Source organism: Parasteatoda tepidariorum, chromosome 7 (assembly GCF_982258835.1).
Source record: "Parasteatoda tepidariorum strain Cologne lab strain chromosome 7, Ptep-v5.0, whole genome shotgun sequence".
NCBI lineage: Eukaryota > Metazoa > Arthropoda > Arachnida > Araneae > Theridiidae > Parasteatoda > Parasteatoda tepidariorum.
In genome coordinates, this window is record NC_141761.1 from 96340531 (window position 1) to 96365860 (window position 25330).

General features: G+C 28.8%; 2 protein-coding genes across 3 annotated transcripts in view; both read right to left on the minus strand.

The window, feature by feature from the left end:
* LOC107449738 (mitochondrial import inner membrane translocase subunit TIM44) overlaps window positions 1-22089 on the minus strand; it is a 35157-nt gene extending 13068 nt beyond the window's left edge. Inside the window, exons 1-11 of one of the 2 annotated variants that reach the window (XM_087168310.1) lie at window positions 21832-22089; window positions 17737-17811; window positions 17531-17623; window positions 15801-15878; window positions 15639-15719; window positions 10099-10248; window positions 9667-9736; window positions 9521-9584; window positions 5949-6034; window positions 4480-4572; window positions 3338-3462 (exon numbers count right to left, since the gene is read on the minus strand). In XM_087168310.1, the coding sequence (XP_087024436.1) occupies window positions 3338-3462; window positions 4480-4572; window positions 5949-6034; window positions 9521-9584; window positions 9667-9736; window positions 10099-10248; window positions 15639-15719; window positions 15801-15878; window positions 17531-17623; window positions 17737-17811; window positions 21832-21876 (960 nt within the window). In that variant the 5' untranslated portion in view covers window positions 21877-22089. The remainder of the gene's footprint in view (window positions 1-3337; window positions 3463-4479; window positions 4573-5948; window positions 6035-9520; window positions 9585-9666; window positions 9737-10098; window positions 10249-15638; window positions 15720-15800; window positions 15879-17530; window positions 17624-17736; window positions 17812-21831) is intronic. The other variant, XM_087168311.1, reaches the window with a different exon arrangement.
* Window positions 22090-24234: 2145 nt separating this feature from the next.
* Window positions 24235-24873, minus strand: LOC147807339 (uncharacterized). Its single transcript, XM_087168895.1, has one exon. It carries the CDS (start codon window positions 24871-24873, stop codon window positions 24235-24237), a length of 639 nt encoding a protein of 212 aa, XP_087025021.1.
* Between the last annotated feature and the right edge of the window lie 457 nt (window positions 24874-25330).

The window sequence follows — 25330 nt, forward strand, 5'->3', positions numbered from 1 at the left end:
GGACTATAAATTTAAATACAACAATGATAATTTTCTTTTTAAAAATAAGACAAAAATAGTTATGCATTAAATAGAAAAGAATTCATTTACAATACTTACTTGACAATACTTGATTTTTCCAAAAAAAAATTCTATTTCTATTTCGAAAAATAATTCGACGTAACAAGGTTTCGAGACGAAACTCTTGGATATTAGAATTCAAATTAACAATAGGTAGATATATAATGCCATGGGGGGAAATATTTTTTTGACAAAAAAAGGTTTTTGAGATAGAGAGTATACTGTGTATAATAACTTCTTAATAGTGAAGAAAAATTGCCAATTTAATGTAGGAATAACCCCTTAATTGGTGATAAAAATTGCTAATTTTGTGTATCTAATGTTTAAGTGCATAGATAATAACTCCTTAATAGTGAAAAAAATTGCTAATTTAATGAACCTGAAAAAAATAATCTGCAGATGTATAAGAAAATTCATTTTCAAAAATTACTGTTATTGTTTCTTCTGTTAACTGATAAAATTTTTAAAAGTAAAAAAATTCAAAAAACAAAAAAAAAATTATTTATGATTATTTATTTTACAAAGTGCAAAAAAAAAAATTTTTTACGACTATTATTTTTTTTTTACTACGAGGGTTGCTATTTATATTTCTGGCCTTGGCAACAGTAAGTGTTGCTAGGCGACCGCAGACGATTTTAATCGAAAGTTTGGTATTTTTAAACATAAATTCAGCAGACAGTTTACCATTATAGCTTTATTTGTGTTGTTGACAGTAAATTGAAAAGTTCTTCTCTTTCAAAAAATGGTTGAATCGTAAACATTTTCGTGCCATTATTTTTCATAACTTTCGACGTGGATCGTCATGACAAGAGTGCTTCGATGAACTTAATTCTTTATTCAGCGATAAAGCGCCATCCTACAGCACTGTAAAAAATTGGTATAACGAATTTAATCGTGGTCGATGTTCAATCCAGGACGAATCCCGTGCAGGTCGTCCAAAATCCGTTGTTGTGCCAGAAAAGATCGATGCTGTGCGTGAATTGATAAAGCAAGATCGTTATGTGACATACCGTGAGATAGAGGCGTCTTTGGACATTAGTATGACTAGCATCAATAAAATATTGCATGAACATTTTAAAAAAATTTTGTTCGCGTTGGATCCCGCATAATCTGACAAACGCTCAAAAAAAGGCTCGTGTCGAATGGTGCAAGGAAATGTTGGAAAAATACATTCAAGGTACATCAAAGGCTGTGTATAACATCTACACAGGTGACGAATCATGGATCTATGCATATGAGCCGGAAACAAAACAGCAATCAACTGCATGGGTCTTCCAAGACGAGGCAAAACCAACAAAAGTTGTTCGAGGAAGAAGCACATCAAAACAAATGATTGCCTGTTTCTTCGGCATTAATGGTCATGTGGCAACAGCAGACCTGCCAACCTTAGAAAATAAAAAAGCAGGAGACTCTTTCTGTATCACGATATAGCGCAATATTGAAAATTAAACCTGATTCACACTTCCTACAAGTAGTTTATTTCAAAATATATTATTTACATTACATAAAATAGACCACAATAAGATTCTGACACTGACTAATAAAGATGCGTGTTCTTACTATAAAATATAAGGTTCTATAGAATTATATTAAAACATATCTTTTGATTTTTTCAAATTTAGGAAGAAGTTCAAAACTAACAAAATATGTCAATAATGAATACAATACTTTATAAATGCATTTCTTAATTTTTTTTTTAACTGCTACTGTTTTAAAACTGCAGATGTTGCTGATTTAGCATTATTTTAAAAAAAAAAAAACTGGCATCTATAGAAAGTAAAAAAACATTTTGCCTAATGGTGTCCAAGATATCTCCGATTCTGCCATTTCATTGGTTATTACTGCTGTTTTGGTTCACACACCATAATTTTTAGTGATGTTACGGGGCAAAGTTTTTCTAAATAAATGCCCAGCATGATCTGAAGCACAAGTTGGGAAGGAAATTGCACAAATTGTTGTTTTTTTTTCCTCTATCTTGCACTAAATAGAAAAAAGAAGGAGAAAACACCCTGAAGGCCTGAGGGCGAAGATTTGAGACATAAGCAGGAGACTCCTGCTAAAAGCAGGAGAGTTGGCAGGTCTGCAACAGTGGCGTTAGAGCAACGCAGGACGGTCAATTCTGAATGGTACACGACCATTTGTTTGCCAGAAGTCATCGGAGAAATTCGAAAAAAGCAGAAGAACAGGCGAATCATTCTTCATCATGACAATGCGAGCTCTCACACATCGATTCAAACAAAGACATTTCTGACAGAGCGAAAGATCGAACTGATGGGTCATTCACCGTACAGCCCTGATTTGGCACCCAATGACTTCATCTTATTCCCACACATAAAAAATAAATTACGTGGACAACGATTTTGGACCCTCGAAGAAGCGGTTGATGCATTCAAAACGCATGTTTTGGAGATCCCTCCATCGGACTGGAAAAAGTGCTTTGAAAATTGGTTCAAACGCATGCAAAAGTGTATTGATTATCATGGAGAATATTTTGAAAAACAATAAAACCAATTTCGATCCTACATATTTGTTTTTTCATTATTAGGCCAGAAATATAAATAGCAACCCTCGTACTATATCAATTTTTCAAGTATTCTCATTTTAAAATATTTAAACTAAGTAAATTTTTTGGTATATTATTTTTAACTAACTCACAAATAAAGTCAAATTAGTAACAAATTCACAATTACTGTAAATTTTACAATTACAGTCCTTGTCTGACTGGGTTAGGATGGCAAATAAATCAGAGTTTGTAAAAATAGTGCCGCAGATTGACTCAGTAAATTATACTACTCTATCAGAGTTTGAACCAAACTGAAAATATAAAAATTCTGTTAAAGAAAATGTGTTAATGACATCAGACTTCTTATTAAGTAAAATCTAAAATATTTGATTCAACAATACTTTTTTTTAAATACCCCAGCTTGATAACAGCTGAATGAAAGAGATATTGAGTATGGAAATATTAAAGAAAAAACTAAACATATTATTTTAAAAGTTAATGAAAACTCCATTTAACAAATGACTTATTCATTTTTTGTAGTAAATCACATATTTCTAACTAAGGTTTTATTTTAATTAAGTTGACAATAAAAAGTTGTTTTAGGTCACTTGACAACAAAAATAATACTTAAAATTAAACTATATCATATTAATAAGATAGACTTACCTGAGATCACAGCATGTTTAAGATTTTTAAAACTCTAGCTTGAGTTCATAAAATCTCAAAAATTCACTAATATTTAAGAAATCTATTTGTAATGTAACTGATACTTACTTCTAAAATATTTGGTATAATTTCATCTTCACATTCCTTAAGAAATTTCTCCTTGTCAAAGTTTGGATCCATCTTTACTATTTCAGTTAAAACCTCTGACAGTTCTGTTTTTTGGAAAAGCCCACCTATAATTTTTCCTTTTTTAGTAAATTATTTCATTTTTTGTTTCAAACTGAATAGTATGAATTCAAGCCAAATTTAAGAAAAAAATTATATCACTTATGCAATTACAAAATCCTTTTTCCTAAATTATAAATTTCAACAATCTGTGGATCAAGAGTATCAAATGCATTGATGAAACCAATTGTTGTTACTGTCACTTACTAAATTGTACTTTGCATTAGGGATTATTTCGATTTATCGCTAGGTGACAGAGCTGTAAACTCCAACATCATTGAACAGTAAGTTTCATTTCTTTAAGTATTAAACAAATCTGTGTTGGTATTTACAGTATTTGTCCTACTTAATATTTTTCTTGACTATTTGTTGATTATACTTAAAATAAATCTAGTATCAGCTTGATAAAAATTATAAGTTTTTGTTAAATGAAAATTTAGGATTTATCTTGAAACGTTCTGTCCATCGACGATGCTAACTATGCTGAGAAACGGACGTTACTAGTCAAAATTCCTACACAATGAAAATCATGACTAACTCTAGTTTTAGTTACAAAGTCAATCAATCATATCAAGTTCAGTCAAGTCTACAATCAAGCTTAGTCCAAGTTTATAAGCATAAAATTCTGCTCAATTAAGTAAATTTAAATTGCAAAACAATTTTACAGTCAAATGACTTATCAATTAAAATTGTAATTTCTCTTCTTGCAGATGGTAATATAATATCTGTAATAATTAATCAGAATAAATATAACTGTAGAATTAAAATAAGTTTAGTTTCCTATATTTTACATAAATTTGCCAAGAAAAAATATTTCTCAAAAAAAAAAAAATAACAATTTCACATTTGACATGCTATAAAAATAACAAATTATACAACAAAAAAATAAAGTGATGAATCCCCAAACAAATAGAGCCAGTTATTTGGTCGAAATTGCGTATTAAACTTCTGCTAATTCAACACTATTTGAATGGTGAATAGCAAGTGGAAAGCCCAGTTTACTGTAATAAACAATAAATTATTACCAAAAAGATCTGTCACTTTGTCAGTCAAAAGACGAGATGCTCTTACAACAGGGTTGTCACTCTCATCATATTTCATTTTCCAGTCAAATACCTCTATAATTATAAGATCATATTTACTTCATACAATAATTTATAATCAACTTATTGTTATAAAAATAAAACAGTTATTCAATGTTTCACATAAAAGAGTATAGTAGAACTTTATTTTATAATTACATAAAGAACTTTTTTAAATATTGATAATAACTAATCCAATACTGTTACAAAGGAACCCTGATTTTAGTTGTCCTTTCGTATGTCATTTTCTGCTGGTCCAGGAAAATTGCCTATCAATGTTAAAATATCCCGGTTTTTACTTACCCTCTTTATGAAACTTCCGCTTAATGCACTTCCTCATAACAGACCAAAATAATTTATTTTGTACAAAGCACACACAAACTTTTTTTCTAGTTCTTTTTATGAAGAGAAACTTGCTTCTTATCTGTATGAAGTCTTTCTGGTATTCTATTAGTGTTTCATTATCAGTGAGATGGGATTATGACAAATAAGAAAGACAAAGACCCGTAAACCAAAAGCGAGGAGTACATTGTCAACGCTTTTCAATTATTCAAGCACTCTAAGTCAACAAAAGACAAAGAATTGAAGGATAGAAGAGACAACTGCCAATAACGGTACTGTTAGACTTCCACGAGATCTACAGATAAGAAAAAACGTTTTGTCTAGGAGCACAGTCATTTCTTCAATTCTACTAATTCAGAAATGGTTTCACTTCTGCTTCCATGCCAGCAAACATCCTCAGACTTTCAGTTGGTTTCGTTTGAGCGTCATTTCATTTTTCGCACTGTCGAAACTTTGTCAAAGTTTTTCTCTCAAAAGAAGATGTCAAAACGAAAAAGTTGCTCTCTTGCCGAAAAGGCAGATTGTCAAAAAGCTAAAGAATTTCATGGCGCTAAGTTGATCGTGCTAAATCTTTGGGTATAATTTATTAAACCTTGCAAATGATTTTAAGCAAGAAGCTTCAGTAGAGCTAAGTGCTGAAAAATTTGGAAAATAAGTAAAATTGAAAAACTCTTTTTAACATATCTCCGTATGATGACTTGGAAAAAGTTTTTAAGAACTGGTATAAGGAAGCCCAAACAGAGAAGATTACAAGAAATGGATCCACCCTGTCAGAAAAGGTGCTTGAAAATGCTGAAAGGCTTTAACTCCAAGGCTTCAATGCACTAAATAGCTAGTTAGATCGATTAAAAAAAGAGAAGAAAACAATTAATGTTTAAAATCTATCTGCGTAAATTCATTTTATATTTTTCGGAGAAAAAAAATAAAGTGTTTTCCTTTTAACAGTTCTAATAAAATATACAAAATTAAAATCGATTAACAACTTCTTCAACATTAAGAGTTTAAGTAGATTCAGAAATTATTGTAATATTGTACATTTAAAGAATGACAAAAAAATTACCTATACTTACTGTTAACATATTGGTTATTTTCTCGAAAATTTTGCCAGCTTTGAAACCATTTTGAGTCCTTGTGAAGTTCTATGGTAGTGGCCTCACTAAAAGATAATTAAATATAAATAGTATCAGTCTTAATAACAACAGCCTTTATAAAACAAAATAGCTGCAGTTTCAACTTATATTTTAAAGTAATAAAAAAGTAATTGTGTTGATTTTAAATGAAATAAATTTCAACATTAAAAAGTAGATTTTTAAAATTTTTAAATATTTATACTCAATATCACAAAATTATGCATATATATACACAGTGGAACTCCGATTTAAAATTTTCCATCAGATATTAAAAAATGCATAAAGAAGGATAACGTAAAATTGGGGGGGGGGAGGGAATATGAGTATATCTTTCGAAAATTGACACTTACAAGATGAATTACTAAAAAATGTGTAATCTTTACACCTTTTTGTTTTAAGATACAATTTCAGGAATATCTCTCTCAATACTTACTATTGTTTGCAAATTGTCTTTATGGTTTACATTCGCAAATGTTTCAGAATTTTTATGCTTTCAAACTCTTGATCAGTTGTGGGTACATCCTGTGATATTTTTTGCTCATCTTCATCACTATCATCAGGAGCAGACATTAAATAAGATATTGAAGGAATGAAAAGTAATAAGTTGTGTTTTGCACTCAATATGCGTGTCATCAGCTTTGGAAGATCTTCAGACAGGCAATTTTATTCTAAAGGGGCAATGCTTCTATAGACAGGGACAGTGATGATGTATTTTATGACGTTAAACCCCGCCTCCTTCCAAACGCGTTCCAAACAATTTTTCGAACGAACCATTTCAATGGCATTTCCTATGTGAATTTAAGACGGCAAGATTTTTAGTTTATTATTGAAATAAATAAATTTATATAGCGCTTCTAAGGGACTTATTCCTAATTTAAGTAGTTTTCCTTATACGGAGTATCAGTAGATTTTACGAGTTAAGCGCATTAAATGCTATAAAAAAAAGTTTCAAAATGGTCAAGTTATCTTTAATTTTGATGTATAAAAATCTAAGTCTCAATATTTTTAACTCTTGTTTCATGTTTACAATAATGTCTTATTTTATTTAGAATTTGTTACATATTCTTGACCTACATCTAATTTTTTTCTTCAGTTATGGATAGGCATGCATTGTTTTAAAACGTTTTGTAATTAATTTTTAATCTATAATTAGATTGTATTTATCAATACTAATATGTCTGTTTATTTAATTATGTCTGATGATAAAATTTGTAGTTATTGTTAACTTTGTTTGCTTAAGATTTTCTGATTATTGATGCCAATTCTCATAAGCTTTAGTTTTTAACTACTAAATAGGAATAAATTATGTAAACTTATTTAATTTTCAATCTGCACAGACTTTTAGTTTAAACTCAGATTTATTTTGACTTGAGATTTTATCTTGTTTATATTTGTCAACATCATCATTAATTAGTTTTTAACTGTAGTTTTATGCATTAATTATTTGAGAAAATTAAGTTACCTTATAATTAGATAATAAGGTATCTATTATCCAATAATAATATTAGATTATTTCTTAACGTTAGTAGTGTAGTGCTATATTAATGTGTAGTGTTATCATAGTACAGTGTAGTGGTATGTTAAAAGGGTCAATATTATGTTTAGTTTCCAGAATTTTAATACATAGAATAGCTAAATTATTTTAGAATTTTAAATTTCTAATTTTCATTTTAAAATGTGAGAGGAACAATTTTTTTTAGGTGTTATATATGAATTTATCTTAAAATCTCAGATTCCTATTTTTTTTCGATAAGAAAGTGCAACATGAATTTTTTTAGAATTCTTTAAAACATACTTATCCCATACAGAAACTTTTATTTAACATTCATATTTATTAATCTATGTATTCACATAGATGTTTAAATTTTACTTATTTAATATTAATTTCGCATGCATTTCAAATAAATATAATTCAAATTTTTAAGAAATTTTTTAATTTAGAAACTTAATTCTTTAATGTATGTATGCATATTTAGTTATACAGCTTTTATTTTGGCAAATGTTACTGTTATCACTTTTTATAGAATAAAATTTGCATTTGACAGTCTAAATCAAAATTTTTTAAATTATCTTCATAGTAATATTCTATTTGTTGCAGTGAACGTAACATTCAAGTCATCCATATTTATTTCATAATTTGGTTGTAAATATGTTTTAAGACCTGTCAACTCTTTTGTTTATATAATTTTTTTTTTTTTTACTTCCTATCATTTTAGTAAAATTACCAATTAATTTGAGCTATTTTAAAAACGTGTATCTAAAATGCTTTATAATTTTCACTAATTTATCTGACTTTATTCATGCTTCTTACATAACTTTTTAATTTGTTTTAAAATTCTCATAATTATTTACAATTAATAAGTTGTCTCAATATTATAAAAAAAACTGATTTAATATAATATACATATTTTAAGAAAAATTAAACATAAATTAGAAATAACTTTTTCCAAATAATAAAATTCACAAATTTCCGATCTCCAGATTATAAATACAATTTATATGGTAAATATTAAATACAAATTCTCTCAATCATAAATACAAAAAGTTTTCATAATCATTTGCAATTAATAAGCTATTCCAATTAATATCATAAAAAGAGATTAACGTAATATTAATATATGCAACACTTTTTCTTGCCATGTCAGTGGTTAAATTCGACTCTATATTAATATATTCAAAGATTTAGTTGACCCACTTTTAACTACATGAGAAACGCCATATTGTTCGCTCCGTTCAAAACTTTGTTTGGAACGAGGAGAGCTAGTGACGTTGTTGATGACGTAGGACTAACCCTGTCTATTGGATACTGAGAAGCAGTTAACTCCGATAAACATTATTAAATTCAATTGTAATGCATTTAGTCGATACTGTCAAACATTTAGAAATCAAATTCAGAGCTTACAGAACATTTATATTTGCTTTAGAAGTTGAAGATCACCGGCATCATGGAAAAAAGAAATGATTGGAGAATTTCAAGAGTTAAAGTTTGCAAAAAAACCAAGACTCAAAAGTTGAAGTTTGCTGTAAAAAATTCCACTCGCAAATTTTACAATTTAAGCTTCAATACTTCCTACAGCCACAAACACTGGGCTTCGCCCACCCGACAACCTTTCTGATTTGGTATCAATTGGGAAAGAACCTCTCACAGATAAAGGGACAATAATTTTGGCTAACCGAACAGCAGAATATGACGCAGGAAAAGATATAACATATGAAACGAACAACATAAAACTGGGGTTCCACAGTATTATGTAAATATATATATATATATATATATATATGATAACGGGCAAATTCTACATTATATGACTACATTAAGACTCACTATTCCTGAAAAGAAAAAAAAAATCCAAGATGAAAATGACCACACAAAAGCTTTTTTAAAAAGCATACAAATAACAGTACTTGAATTAACTTTAGCTTTAAAAAAAATTACACCTTAACATGAAATGAAAGTGGTCATTTCTGTAATTTAATCAATTCAAAAAATCAAACAACTTATTAACTATTACCTGTTAGGTTCAATAATTCTTTCTTCACCCATTTCAGATCTTTCACTCCTCTTACGTAATTTTACTAAAAATTTTAACGACAGTTACAAAACAGCATAAACTCTAAATATAAAAGCAACAAAATTAATAATTTATACAAAACATACTTGGAGCTTGATAGACTTTAGAACCAGTAATTTGAGCTTCTTCAATTTGATCCCTGACAGTCTTTACACCCTGTCGTAGGAAGGAAAGTATTAAGGAAAATATTTATATTAATATTTCAATAAATATTAATCCTTAAAAGAAATAATCTAATTCTTAAAAGAAAATAGCATAACATTTTGAAACTGAAAAACATCAATTGAAATCATTCATTCAAATTTTGTGCATTAGAAAAATGAAATATCATTAACATTTTAATAAATATTAATCCTTAAAAGAAATAATCTAATTCTTAAAAGAAAATAGCATAACATTTTGAAACAAAAAGCTTCAATTGAAATCATTCTATACATTAGAAATATAAGAATATTATTAACATTTTGATAAATATTAATCCAGACATTTATATGATTTTAATAATATTCATGATTTACCTCTGCAACTGCTCTCATAGGAGTGCTCTTTCCGAGTTCTTCACCTTGCTTTGCAATTGCTTCAGCAGCCATCTTAGCTGACTTGGCAAATTCTTCAGTTATCTCTCGACTTTTGCGACCAATTTCACTCTTTTGTGCCTCATTAAGTCCCTTTAGGGCAAATACTTTTATTAGGTGATTAAAATAATAGACAACTATATCATAAAGAATATGTGAAACAAATACTATAAACTAAGAATTATCAATGATACAAACCTAAAATGTGTTGTAAGTAATAAATAAATTGAGAATATATTAAATAAAAATTATTAATGAATGAATAGCAATGATAGAAAGCTAATCACGATATACAATATGATATTAGATTAACTAAATATTAGAGAATAATGTTAGAAACAGCTAAATCATGTTGAATCAAATATGTAAATTTACTTAAGAAATCAAATTGATTGTTTAGTTTTATAATGTAAAAACACACTAGTCCTGAAAAATTCAATTTTCATTTAGTAGCCAGTGACTGATAGACTCTAATAACTTAGTAGCCACTTTTCCCTCAAACCCAATGAGGCGGTAATCGTTGACCAATATCGATAGGTTCTCTTTATCCCTCTGGCAGAATTTTTTCGGGCCTCCTGCGACATTGCGCTCAAGTACTATTACATGGAGTGTAATCAAATCTTTCAACAAAAAATAAGCACCTTTTCAGTACTTTTTAAGCACTCAAAAAAAATTTTTAAGCACTATATACAGTAACAAAATGCAAAACATTTTCAAAGACTTCAGATGATCAGGAGAAAATAACTAGTTTCTAACAAAGAAATCTTTTCTTGATTATATTAGCCGTTATAAAATGATCGAGAGATTTTTCGGTTTGATATCAGAGAGTGGAAAAGGAAGTCAGAAATTGAGAATATGTTGCAAAATGCAGCAGAGTTGCATAAGAGAAGGCAATAATCTCACCAAACCCAGCTCAGTAGACGCACATACGGACTCGCAAGTATTCCATCAAACATGTACAGTCCTCAAAAAAAAAAAGATATCACCCTGAATAACTTTCGATCTAATGATCCGATTTTCACGAACTAAGTGTTAATCTTAATGGTTCTTGGGGGTGACCTCAAATATGCTAATTAATTAGTGCTAACTATTAATTAAGTTACGAAATCAGACACAAAAACGTACTTTCTCTGAATAAACATATATTTTTTCTTACATATTTTGATTTTTAACCTTCAAAATATAGGGGTTAGCCGCAATCTGGGAAATATGGTCCCCATAGTTTGGTCAGGAGAGCGATCCAAAGTTCGTACCCCTTAATGTTAATTTCACTTTTTACGTTTTTAGTCATATTTTAAAAACTAATAAAGCAATTCGAAGAAAATTTCACCCAGTCATAAAACTCATTTACCCAAAGATAATTTCACGAAAAAAATAATTTTTAATAATTGTTAATTATTTTTTATTATTTAGTTAAATAAAGGATGAAAAATTTTTGAATTACAAGGTATGAATTTTTTTATACCATATTAATCTACATATTTTTCAATTGAAAAATCTAAAGTTTCAACTGTTTTTATTTATTAGAAGCTGAGAAAAATTAAAATTAATTATTTTTTAAAAAATAATTTGGCGACAATGAAGAAATGATTAAATGGGGCGATAAATATTAAAATGTGATAAACTTGTGAGGAACTTGACTTTGCGCGCTTAGCATAAAATTTCATTCATATTTTTTTCGCTAATAATCGTTTGCTTATCTTTTCATTTTTATTTTTTTAAGCTAGAAAATGCGATGTTTCTTTTTTAGTCGTCTAAAATTCTATTTGCAATTTAGTAAAGAAATTTGAATAAAACATTTTATTGAATAAAATACATTTTATTCAGAGAATGTGGAGTTTTATAAAAGCATGCTTCTGATAAAATATGATTATACAACAGATTGTGCTTCTTTAATGTGATTATTTTTTATTTTTTAGTTTTTTTTCCTCAATAACTGATAAAATTTCAATAATATGCATACGAATGAATAAATTTGGAATAAAATATTCATCAATTTCTTGAATATATATTTTATAAATACAGTAGAGAACCATTTATCCGGTATCCAGATAACCGGGAAACCAGAAAACCGGAAATTTCCCGCCATTTTAAACTAGAACGAAAAAAGCGGAAATTGGACTCATCCTTGAAGTTGAGTAGAGGAAAATGTAAGGAAGGGGAAGATTTTTTTCCCCGTTTACCCAGAGAAACGTCATTTCCACCGTGACCTTGAAGGCAGGCAAGGGAGGAATGTTTTATTTTTTCCTTTAGGCCGTCAATTGAACTCAAGGGTGTGGCATGCTGCTTTCGTTTTCTGACTGATTTACGAGGGGGGTGGGGAAAATGCATTGCATGCATATCAGTGAACAGAAAAAGAAAAGAGAAAAATATTTTATTTGACATGGACTAATAAAAATAAAATCTTTTTCTTTTGAATAAATTCTTATTCTTTGGAAGTGCGGTATCAATTACAAGTTTTTCTTGGTGTGGAATCACATCTGCTGTAATTAAAAATCTTGTTTTTATCAACAAAAAAATAAAATAAAAGGAGAATTGTTTATTATTTTAAACATAGGATTATTTTATGAAGCAGATTGCAGTTTTGTTTTTCTGATTCCACTACGTTTGATTTTTTTTCTTTTCGCGATAAATTTCGCACTCAATAAATTAATTCTTTTTATTCATAAATTTTATCATTAGGTTTTTTTTTTTTTTTTTTTTGAATTCCGTTGATCTTGCCCTGTTTCGGGTTTTAATATTTATGCTAGTGCCTTTTTTAATTATCGTTTCGGTTCGATAATTTTCAAGTGTTTTTATTTAGATTAATAAGTTTTCCTTTTATTTTATCGTTTCCCCCGAAAAATTAGGTATAAAATATATTGCGTTATTTAATCATTGGTTTTGTTTATATTATTTAATTTAGGAATTGTAATTACTTTTAAAAAATAAATATGAGAATTTTGTATTTTTTAAACTTGATTTTCTTGTCTAAACTTGCAAATTTTTTTGTTCTTTTAAATGTTATATTTCTACCATTTTTTTTTTTTCTTTTTAAAGTTAGGAGTACCTTTCTTTTTTCTCTTACTTTATGCGTTACACTTTTTCCTTGTACTTCGGGTTCGATAAAACATCGATTAACGACACTTTTTGGTCGATCCAGAAAACCGGGAAATTCAGATATCCGGGATAGCGATGGTCCCGAGCATCCCGGATAATTGGTTCTCTACTGTATTAATAAAAATACATAGTCAACATTTTTAAGCATCTCTCACAACATCGCAAATTTCTCAAAATCTTATAGGGTAAACTAACCAGTGATGGAATACTTAAGCTTAGCTTGTCATTAAGAAAAAATCATAAAAATTTCAAAATTTGTAATTTTAGCTAAATGACGTATTTGTTTTTAATAACAAATATGTCATTTTTACGTCATTACGTCATTGCATGTCGACATATTTGTTAATAAATGCAAATTATGTAAAAAAAATTTAGATAACTTACATAATATTGTTTTAAGCTTTTGGCGGTTTAAATAATAAGTAGTAAGATAACCAAGTGAAGGAACAGTTCTTAAATTGAATAAACACTAAATTTTCCAGTGAATGAACACTTAATTTTGAGAATGTTTGATGCTCGTTAGGAATCCTTAGGTCACACAGATATCTGTCGCCCTGTAGATGCCTGAATTGATGGATGTTAACACAGGCGGGCATTAGGAAAAAAAAATCTTTTAAGTTTTCGTGCCCCCATTTCAGTATCTTAAGGGCCTTACGAGCTCTGTTTAAAAAGAGAGTATCATATCAGATATATATATATATATATATATATATATATATATATATATATATATATATATATATATATATATATATATATATATATAAGAAAATGAAAATAATCATAGTAGCAGTATTTGGTGGCAAATGTAGCTTATCGTAATTGAAGAATATGCTGTGTGACATTTTATGGTGAATTTGCGAACGTAAGTTTCAGAATGTATCGAAACATGTGGATGCTATTTGCTAATCATCTTTATCCAAAGAAAACCATGTAACGTAAATATCTAGCAAAATGAAGCAATTTTTTAAACAATGAATCATACAATATGCAACATATTATTTCAATATCTTATTGTTAAACATAAAATATTTCAATGTTTTTAAAATGTCACTAAACATTCAGCAATTCATTGAGTTATAGAAAAAAGAAATATCGTAAATTATAGAAAACCTTGTGAATGTGCATTATAATTACTATACAATCTACATTTTATTTTTCAAGCACTTTTTTTTCCTTCAAACTTTCATGCCTAGAAGACTCGATTAAAGCTGTAAAAATCATTATCCCTAAAATTTTGTATATAGCTAATTTTGTATATAGCTAAAATTTTGTATAAGTTATGTTAATTTGATTTTAGTATGAAATCCTCGAATAAACATAGCAAAAATAGCATAATCTAAATAATATCAGACAAAAAGTTCATGTATTTAAATTCTAAAAACTTATAAATTGATTCTTTCAAAGGAGAATAAAATAATTTTTTTTTTTTTGCTTTTTGGACATAAATGCACTTAAAAATTGTCTATTGCCTAGAAACTTCGAGATGTTTTCTATTAACTATTAATTAAACCTCTCAGAGCAATTACAAAACATTATTTCAATTTTTTTACAGTCAGAAATTGGTTCCCTAGCAACCTAGTAAAATTAAGCGTTTCTCTTTTGAATCAGTCAATGGGTTATCTTAAAATATTTATTTGCGCAGGCGACTTTTTTTGGCGGTTTTCTGGACTATCGCCAAATATATAAACCTTTATTGCAACCCAATTTACGACCCAATTGTTTTAAAATTTTGTCTTCAAGTGTCTAGATTCCAAATATGTAAAAAAAATAGATGTTTATTCAGAGAAAGTGCGTTTTTGTGTCTGATTTCGTAACTTAATTAATAGTTAGCACCAATTAATTAGCATATTTGAGGTCACCCCAGAAACCATTAAGATTGACACTTAGTTCGTGAAAATCGGATCATTAGAACGAAAGTTATTCAGGGTGATATCCTTTTTTTTTTTTGCGGACTGTACAATGATTATCGCTTTCACACGCTATGGACCAACGGTACGCCAAAATGAATTGTGAAAATTTTGAATAGAAAAACGTAAAAAGCACGCTTTCGCATATAAATAAATAAATAAATGGCAAAATTTAGTTTTAAATACTGACTTCAAAGAACTTTATGTAAAAATATTTGGGGATGTAAAATACATTTAATGTGTACATTACAACTTTGAAACATATGAATTGTTAAAGAATTCTCCTTCCACATGAATCTTTCCACCACAAATTGATAGATTCTGAATGATTAAAATTTTGAAAAGTAAAATTGGACATTTTAATGAAAATTCTGCTTTTCTGAGTCTCTTTCTAAATTGATGTATTTTTTGTTTCACGATTCTGTAAGAAATTCGAAAATTTAATCCTTTAAAACACAGTATGTTCAACCTTACCTCTTTTAATTTACCTTTAAGACTTTCCAATTGTTCCTTAATCTGTTCAGTACTCTTAGAAGTCTCTTTTTCTATTAGTTTCTAAAACAGAAATAAAAACAATAAACATTCAATCAATATCAATAAACATTTGCACAACATTTGAAAACTTGATTGACTTACATATTTTTTCCTTGCATTTTGAAGAGCTTCAGATTTCTCTAATTTCTCTGCTTCTTCTCTAAATTTTTTTAGGTTTTCCTAATCAGTAAAATATTAATCTTCAATAATAATTCATAATAAATAAAAATTTATAACTTAATGGAGAAAATAACATTGAATATGAATAAACAAAGTTGTGATAAGAGTCAATATACAACTTTACAAAATGTTACTTTTTTAAATTTACAGCCTCTGATTACTAATAATAGATTGCTATCAGATCCTATTGTTAGTAATACATAAAAATTTAAGTTAGATAAAAAAAAAACCTTGAATCAAAATTATATCTAATGTTCTGCAACAAATTAACCTTAACTTTCTTAAATAATTTACTTACAAATATTCTAGCCTTATTGAATATAATATATTAATATATATATGGTATCTGCAAAATTTTAAAATTCATGATTTTTCATGACGTAATGAAGTTACTATTTTCCCTGACAAAAACACAACAATAAATTTAAAAAAGCATTCTAATAACATTAATTGAAATTATAGGTATAACCAAAACTGTTATGCTCTGCATATTTATAGATTTTAAAAACAAAGTAAAGAAAGAGTTAAAGCAATAAAATAGCTGAAAAAAATACAAAAGCAAATCATTCTTTTTTCTCCTGCAGAAGTATATTCTAAAGATGCTTTTCTTGGAAAGGAAAGAAATACTCCTGAAATAGGGGGGGGGGGATATATTCCATTTTAAAAATTAGATTTTTCATTGACCTAAATCCATGACTTTCCATGATTTTTTTAAAAATAGTAAAAATCATGACATGGCATGACAAATTTCGTTCAATACCGAAATTCATGACTTTCCAGGTATATATATATATATATATATATATATATATATATATATATATATATATATATATATATATATATATATATATATATATATATATATAATAAATATTTTAATCATATTTAATTTAACTACAAAATCACTCAAACTTTATTAAATTTAATTACAAATAACCGTGTGCATTGTAAAAAAACTGAATAGTTAAATTCTTAAAATTTTTTTAAATGACCAATAATTTTATTTTGGGCACTAAATTTTCAAATAAAAAGGGCAGACTTAATTATTTTAATATCAAATGTATATAAATTCCTATATAATGAAACAAAAAAGATTAACAGCATATAAAATTTTCACCCTAAATGACCAAATTGTTCTGCAACAAAGACTGCAGTTTTGAGCAAATTATATTTTTCGGACACAAAAAATATTCATAATAAATAAATTATTATTCATAAGCTTAATAATGTTTTAAAAACAAAATAACTTAGTAAAATTCATAGAATTTATAACTTAACAAAAATAAATCAGTGAAATTCTCTTAATTATCTCCTTTTAGACAATCAAAACTACTACTAATTCCACTCTTTATTAATCACAAAATGTAAAATTTCGATTAACAGAATATAATCACTCTTCAGTTATTTTTCAATCATTTAAAATGCTTTTTTATTCACATAATCATTTACAGATATGTTAGATGAAAAACTTGGTATGTGGCTCGAAACTATTTCTTAGAAATCTTTAATACATTTAAAAAGTTGGCATAATTCAGAAAGTTTGAAGGCTTTCCAAAATCTCTTTCAAACCAACCTAATAAGAAAAACTAAAGAGAAAAAAATTACTGAATTGATCTTATACAAAAATATAAATTATTTATTTTTATCACCTTCATCTCTTTGTTTCTGTTCAAATCCTCTTTGATGTTGTCAACAATCTGAGAAATAAAACCTTTTCTTTGAGGAGCAGAATAGCAGCATGTCTTTAAAATAGAAAGTAGAAATAGATATTTTGAACAAATCAATCGATCAAATGCATATATTGAGAATTAAAAATGATAAAATATATAAAGGAAACAAAGCTGATGGATTGTACCTGTGATACAGATGGGTAATTTTGCTTTAGAAGTTGAAAGGAAGAACATCTTCCATATATTTGTCTCAAATGCATCTAAATAATTTTACATAAAAGAAAATTAATCAGTCAATTGAATTGAAATAACTCTAACAAATTGAATAAATATATTCACGAGAAATACATATTTACATAGAACTGATTTGTTATACGTCTGCACCTGCTTCTCAGTGAATTTTTTTTCATTTTTAGAGGTTTGATGATAACTGATAATAATCTGGTTTTAAACTATATATTAAGGTGATTTAAAAGGAGTAAACAGAGAATTGAAAAATACTGAGATTATATTGGGCGTGGATATATGACACTATATTAATGTATTTGACACATTTGTAATTTCATAGAACAGAAAAACAAAGAGATTGTATTGAAGGTGTATATTTGATGCTGTGACACTAGAATTAGAATTAGGTAGATAAGAGGAGATTATACATAAAGAATGTTTTATTAATGTTTTGTTTCTCTACGTAACATTTCCTAAGGAAATTAAATTATTAAATTTCGGTTTTTTAAGATTGAATTTGAATGGTCCTAAAAAACAAATGCAGGTGCATAACAAATCAGTTTCATTTTTGCATATTATATATTATTATATTTATACATTCACTATTATATATATGGGCCATTCTCCTGTTATGCACAGGACATTTGCAGGCCTTTGAAGTATATAAAAATAGTAAAATAATGGGGTAATTAATTTTTTTTTCACAATTCAATTCAAAACAAGTCTGTTTCTTAAAGACTGCATTGAAAACAAATCAAAAATTAAAGTTTAAATACTAAAAAAGGGATTTAATATAGTCGTTATGCACGGGACTCAGAAAAAAGATTAATTTCTACCCTGACTTCTATTTTTCGTAAACTCTGTGAATTTAGAACTTGTATATTGTCATTATGTTTTTTTCTTTACTGATAAATATTACTTCTATTCAATTATGCTACATGTTTTCCAAATACATTATTTGATAAAATTCTAAATTTATTTTATCTGTGTTATGCACGGGACATACTTAATGTTATGCACGGGACATGTCTGCAATTTATTACACAAGGAAGCATACACTTGATTTAATTATGTATATTTTGAAGTGGCAACACTAATTCATAGTTTGAATTTAGTTTGGTGATCTGGATTAGAAGTTTTATAAATCATTATAAAGGATAATTACAACTGTATCACCAAGGAAAGAAAACAGAGTTTAGGAATAATACACAAGATTACTTCAAGATTTATAATACTAGATTTAATACTACAAGATTTATCAAGCTTTCATGAGAAAATCATTAAAATCTTTACCTAAATCTCCAACCAAAAAAAAAAAAAAAAAAAAAAAAAAAAAAACAGTAGCTTCTGCAATTGCTACAAATTTTGACTTAAACATGCAAGCTAGTCAGAAAAATACTATTAGTGATGAAGAGTCACCTAATTTAGTACGATAAATTTTTTTCCGGCCAGATAAGTTTTTAACAGCACCAGGAATGAAAGATGAAGTTAGTTTGGAAGAATGGTGAGAAAATTAAATTAAGAAATATTATTTGGTGACATATCTGAATGAAGCATCAGAGTTGGCAAGGTTTAGGAAAGAAAGGATTAATCCACGGTTTAAACTGTCCTGTCCAAAACTCTATGGATCAAATTATATTAAAATTTTAAAAAAATAATGTGAAAAATAAAAGATTAATTTTTGAACAAGGAACAAAATGAAGACAAGTTTTTGTTTCGTTAAAAAAATTATTATTCCTTTAAATATTGTATTTATCCTTATGCAAAAACATAATTTATAAGTACTAAAAGCATATTTAAAGGATAAGGTACTCACTTTTTTTATTCAATGAATTGTGCAGATTCAAAAGTTATTAATCTTTTTCCTATTATATTATATTATTTTCCTTTAATAAGTTAAAGTAAATTGTATAAAAAATATAAAATATTTATTAATGTATGTAATTATTATTTGCACAATAATTTCACATATAGAATTTTTATCTTTTACCAATAAGGTTTTGGACACTTTAAAACAGTTCAGGAGAGTTATAGGCAGTTAAGACAGTTCCAATTGTGCAGTCTGCGGAAGATTTTGTAAATGTTGTAAAAAAAGCTATGCCACCTACTACAGTGACGCTATTTTTAGATTAAGATATAAACAGAGATAATAATATGTGGGCCAACGCAAGAGTAATACCAGGAATTTCTAAAATGCATGGAATTACATATTCGCCTTCTGGTTTAAAATTTTATAAAAATGTTGTAGCACCAATAAAAAGAAATCTTAATACCAGGGCAATTAACACCACAAAAAGTATTGGAGCTAATTGGGTTGTTGTGAAATCTGATAATAGTTTATATGCTGGAGAAGTTACGCAAGTGCTGGGAAATGATATTGAAGTTTCTGCCATGGAAAAGCCTAGAAAATATTGGAAATGGCCTAAACGGGAAGATAAAGTGTTTTACAACATGAGGAAGTTGTTAAAGTTACTCAGCCACCTACAGTTATAAATGCTCTTGGAGTTTTTGGTCTTCCCAATTTTTAGAGAAATCTAAGTTATGCACGGGACATGAAAACAAGTGCTAATTTTTTTATCTAATATTAAACTTAGAGGAACTTCCTTTGTAATATAAGTCGGTACTAAGAGAAAGAAAGTAAAATTGAAGCAGTTTCTGTTTCGTCCTAAAAATAAATGAGAAAAATAAAAATGATCATGTTTTAGTGTTATGCACGGGACAACCAATTTTTGCTCAAATAAATTTTTATTTTTTTACACAATTTTAATATGATTTTTAAATTTTTAATTTATTTTTAAATAAGAGCATTATATAGATATATGAAAAAAAGAAGAAAATTGAAATGCTATAATATTTTTTCAGCTAAGGAAATAAATGTAAATATGTTGATTATAACAAGAAAACTTAAAAAGTACAATGCTAAATTTCAAGAATTGATTCCATAATAAAAATTTAAATATAACTATTATTGTATCTCATTTTTTAAGATTTAACCTATGTACTTTATTATTGAATAAATTAAAAATATGTACAAGTAAGGTAAAAATTGAGGTTTAGAATGTTTACAGTGGAGAATGGCCCATATATGCTTGTATTCACTATGATATTCATACTTTCAACCATTTTAATTATAGAACTAATATGAAAAGACAATTTTACAACCAGAAAATTAGTGAAAAGATAGATAAATACTTTTGTATTCGGATAAATAAAAAATATAGGAGGAAAAAATTAAATCTAAGGGCCCCAAAAATTTGAATGGCCTAGGGCTCCGCGTACGATTAATCCGCCCCACGATTAGCACTAGCATTATTAAGAAGATATAAAAAACAGTTTACATAAAAAGGCCATAAAATTATATAGCATAAATTATTTATAATTAAGCAAGAGCCATTACATGTTCAGTAAGATGAGTACATTTTCCGTGTGATTTCAAATGTTAATACAACACTATTATTGTTAATACTACAATTACTTTTCCCATTGTAAATTTAAGATATGGGTCGAAATTTTGCGTTCTTTTTGGTAGAAACGATATAGAACAGAATACACAAAGAATCAAGAAAAATAAAACCTGTTTTTAATTGGCAGTTACTAACTAGGTTGGAACAAGGTAACTTTACTCAATAAATAACAAAATGTTATTAATTTATATTTTTGTAAAAGTTTTACAAGCAAGTGCAGAAATTTTAACTGTACACCCGCAGAAAAATATCGAACAACAAAGCCGGTAAAGTAAGGAATCAAGTTGAGGAACTACTTATAAAAAACATTACAGAATTTTAAAAAAAAAACTATTTTAACAAACCCAATTAAAGAGATTTACTCATAAACACGTTAAAAAAGCCTCGTGACTAAATTTAATAAGAAATTCATCCTATCATTTATTCAATTTAGCTTTAGTATATTGCATCAGAAAAAATGAAATCAAGACGTATTGTGTACATTGTACACCAGAAATCGAACTGGTTATATTTACAGTTGAAAATAAATATCAGGACGAGTAATTCAAAATTAATAGTAATTCGAAAATTGATAATCTGTTTGTTTACCTTTGAAGAAGGGACAACGCACGACGTTCTGATGAGCGCAGCCATATCTAATCGAAAGACATGAGCAGAGTACGAATGTTAAAACATTACTTGCTACGGATACTAACTTTTAGCTTGCATATTGCAATAGTCAAAAAAAAGGTTTTCGTTTTTACTGTTTCACTAACGAGCGTCAGAACTCAGTAAACAAAAAAAGGAACCATTCTTCTTGCATTTGATTCACACAATTCGGATCACCCTCCAAAAAAAAGGAACACTTGATTGGTGAACTTTCATATTTCACCAATCAGGTTCTCCTTCGATGGTAATCGAGAGTGCGTGAACCAAACGCAGTAAAATTATCAATCAAAGTAGTTTATTCTTTCACAGAATTTTTTTTATTTTTTTATTCGGGTTTCGTTTTCATTTTTTTTTTCAATTTCTACTCGTATTTGAACAATAAAAGAAAGGTCCACGAGTAATCTTCAAGATTTTCCATCATTTTTTCAAATTTTATTTTATATTAGACTTATTACTACGGAGCTCATTGTTAAGTGCAACCACTCCCAAGACAGCGGATGATGTTCAACAACTTTTAATCCCCAATTCAATACCCTCAGAGGAATTGATTTGCTATGGGAACCTCAAGGACTTTGTGACACAGGCAGATTTTACATGTATCAGTCACCATTTAATACGCGGAGACTTTTCGGCCGGTGGGATTCGAAGTCACTAACATGAGCCCGACGTCCCTATAACCAGGCTATTTATCTACAAACTATATATAATAGAAATTAGTTTCTGTTTTGGCGCTTTCTGGAAGAGTTATAAAAATCACATTACAATGTCTTAAGAGAATGTGCGTAATGACAATTACTAGGAACAGAAAATTAATTTCAAACAATTGTCCTCTTGCTTTAATAATTATGTTAAAAGGTTTTAATATATCTTTCTTTTTAATTTTGCTTTTAATAAGGATCCACGAAGACTACTGCCTTCTTTCAAAACTGAAGTTTAGAAGCTTTAGTTCTATAGGCAATCTGGGCAAATGCCCCGGTTTCTTCAACCTTACGATAAATGTCATAGGTTATAGATTTCGTTTGCGATGAAATTGTCAACAAAACTATAATTGAAAATTTTTTTATCAATTACTGCAATGCACATTTTATAATTTTTTTCTAGTTGTGTTTAAGGTCCGTTCATAAATATTGTCCCTCTTAGAGAGGAATCTCGAAATTGTGACAGTTTCTGACAAAAGAGCGGGAGGGGATAGCAAGAAGTGTAAAAGCCCACATTTTGATTAAAATAAGAAAATTTAAAATAAGAGGATGAAATGTTTTTATACTACACTGCTGCACCTCAACACATATAGTTTGCTTTGCAAACCATGTTCACTTCGCTTGCTACTCAGCTAAACCTATTTGAAATGTGTTCTAGAATAAAATCTGAAGAATTCAAATCGATTCTTAAATTCTTTAAAATTAATTCGTCTTTAAAAAAATTTAATTTTTTTGTCAATAATAAGTTATTGAAAAAATGGAAATAAATGACACACAAACGAAAAATTATTCTGCTTTAAAAAAAAACAGGTATGACGGTGCTTTTATTACGCATTCTCCTTTTGCTCTCCGAGCAAGCTTTTTATTTATGTATTTCTTTACTTTATTTTGCTTTGAAAGCATAACAGTACGATGAATGCTAATTTTTCAATGAATAAAATTATTATTATTGAACCCGCAAAAGCATAATTGAAACATAATGTAGAAAATTTTATTTGTTGATATGAACTTTTCGCTTCTAACCTTTTAACTCTTTTCGCTCAGATTTTCGTTGTTCATGCGAGAGACAAAAAAATTTCATTCGGAAATTTGTAAACATGTACGTTTACGCTTTCATGATCGAGACAACTCCCACGAATGATATTTCACTTCCATATTGCCAACTCGAAAAAGAAACGAGGTCTTTCTTTCTCATTGTATTAGAGAAATACAGGTATAGGACAAAATAATAGGAACACCTGTGAAAACATGAAAATTTTTTATTAATAAGGAGTTGGGCCACCTTTGACCTGAATGACAACTTGCATTCGACGTAGGATTGACAAATAAAGGTCTTGAACAAAGTTCGTCGGAATTTGCAGCCATTCCTTTTCCAGGGCCGTCTCGAGTTCAGAGAGTGTGAGCGTAGGAGGAAACCGAGAATGGATTTTTTTCTCTAAAAAAACACCACAAAGGCTCAATGATATTGAGATCAGGGACTGAGGACACCACGTTAGATGTTCCACTTCATAATTACGCTCATTTAACCATAACGCAGTTAGACGTGTGAAGAGGGGCGTTGTCATCTTTGAACACAGGAAACTCTCCCGGAAAGAGAGTACGAAGCATAGTGTAAAGATGATCTGCGAGAATGCTTCGATAATGGTCACTTTTGACCACCCCCCTCAAGACAACGAGAGACCCAAATCCACGGGCCTTTCGTTGTCCACACCATCACAGAATCACCTCCATGTTTAAAGGTTGGAACCAGGCAGTCAACATGAAATCCTTCTGCCGGCGTTCGCCACACGAACACACGTCCGGTGGTCTGAAATAGTGTAAAAGTGGATTCATCAGACGAGATTACTTGTTCCCACTGCAGTTGTGTCAATTTTAGGTGGTCTTGGCACCACTGTTGTCTCTTCAAAGCATTCCTCGTTGAAATTAACTGTTTTGGAATAGCTACTCTGCCATGAATGATAGCAGCATGCAACTCCAGTTGAATAGTTGTCATGGATACAGGATTCTGAAGGTGGGTATTCATCTCGGACGTTATCACTGGCAGGGTAGTCTTGCGTTTTCGAGTGACCATCTTCTTCAACACCCGTCTATCGCTGTCCAACTTCGACTTCATGCCGCTGTTGCGCTTCGCAGAAGACACCTTACCCAACTTTGTGTATGCCGACAGAGTCCTTAATACAGTGGTCCTTGAAACACCCACAAGGCTCGCTGTTCTGGACACGGACGCTCCAGCGAGGCGAGCTCCGATTATCAGGTCTCTTTTAAGGTCAGAGAGGTCGGACATAATCTCGCTTTGCTAGGAACAGATTTTTTTTATGCAACTCTCACACTGCCAAATACTAGACCACTTCCATCACCACTAGGTGGCACACTCTTGCGACACGTGCCCGCTTTTTATTGGACGGTCGAGGGACATTTTTTCTCTCTCATCATAAAAATAGTAACTTCATTATATTAACTCATCAAATGATTGTTGGGCCCACAAATGACATTAAAACACATAGTTAGAGTTTTTGTTTAAAAAAAAATACTGAACTTGATCTTTAACATGTGCTTTGTTCCTGAAATGCTGGCATATGTTTCTATAATGTAGCGTGACAGATGTCAAGGAGGGGTTTGTAGTACGGTGAAAGTGTGACACTACTCGACGAAGGAGAGGGAGCTGTCAAAAATATTGGAAAAAAAAGTGACGTTATTTATAGACGGCTTATAATAACGAAAACCATTAATTTTTTGAAGAA

Bases quoted from the DNA above. Each gene is read 5' to 3' on its own strand.
- LOC147807339 (XM_087168895.1), bottom strand. From the start codon at position 24,873: ATGTCCGACCTCTCTGACCTTAAAAGAGACCTGATAATCGGAGCTCGC.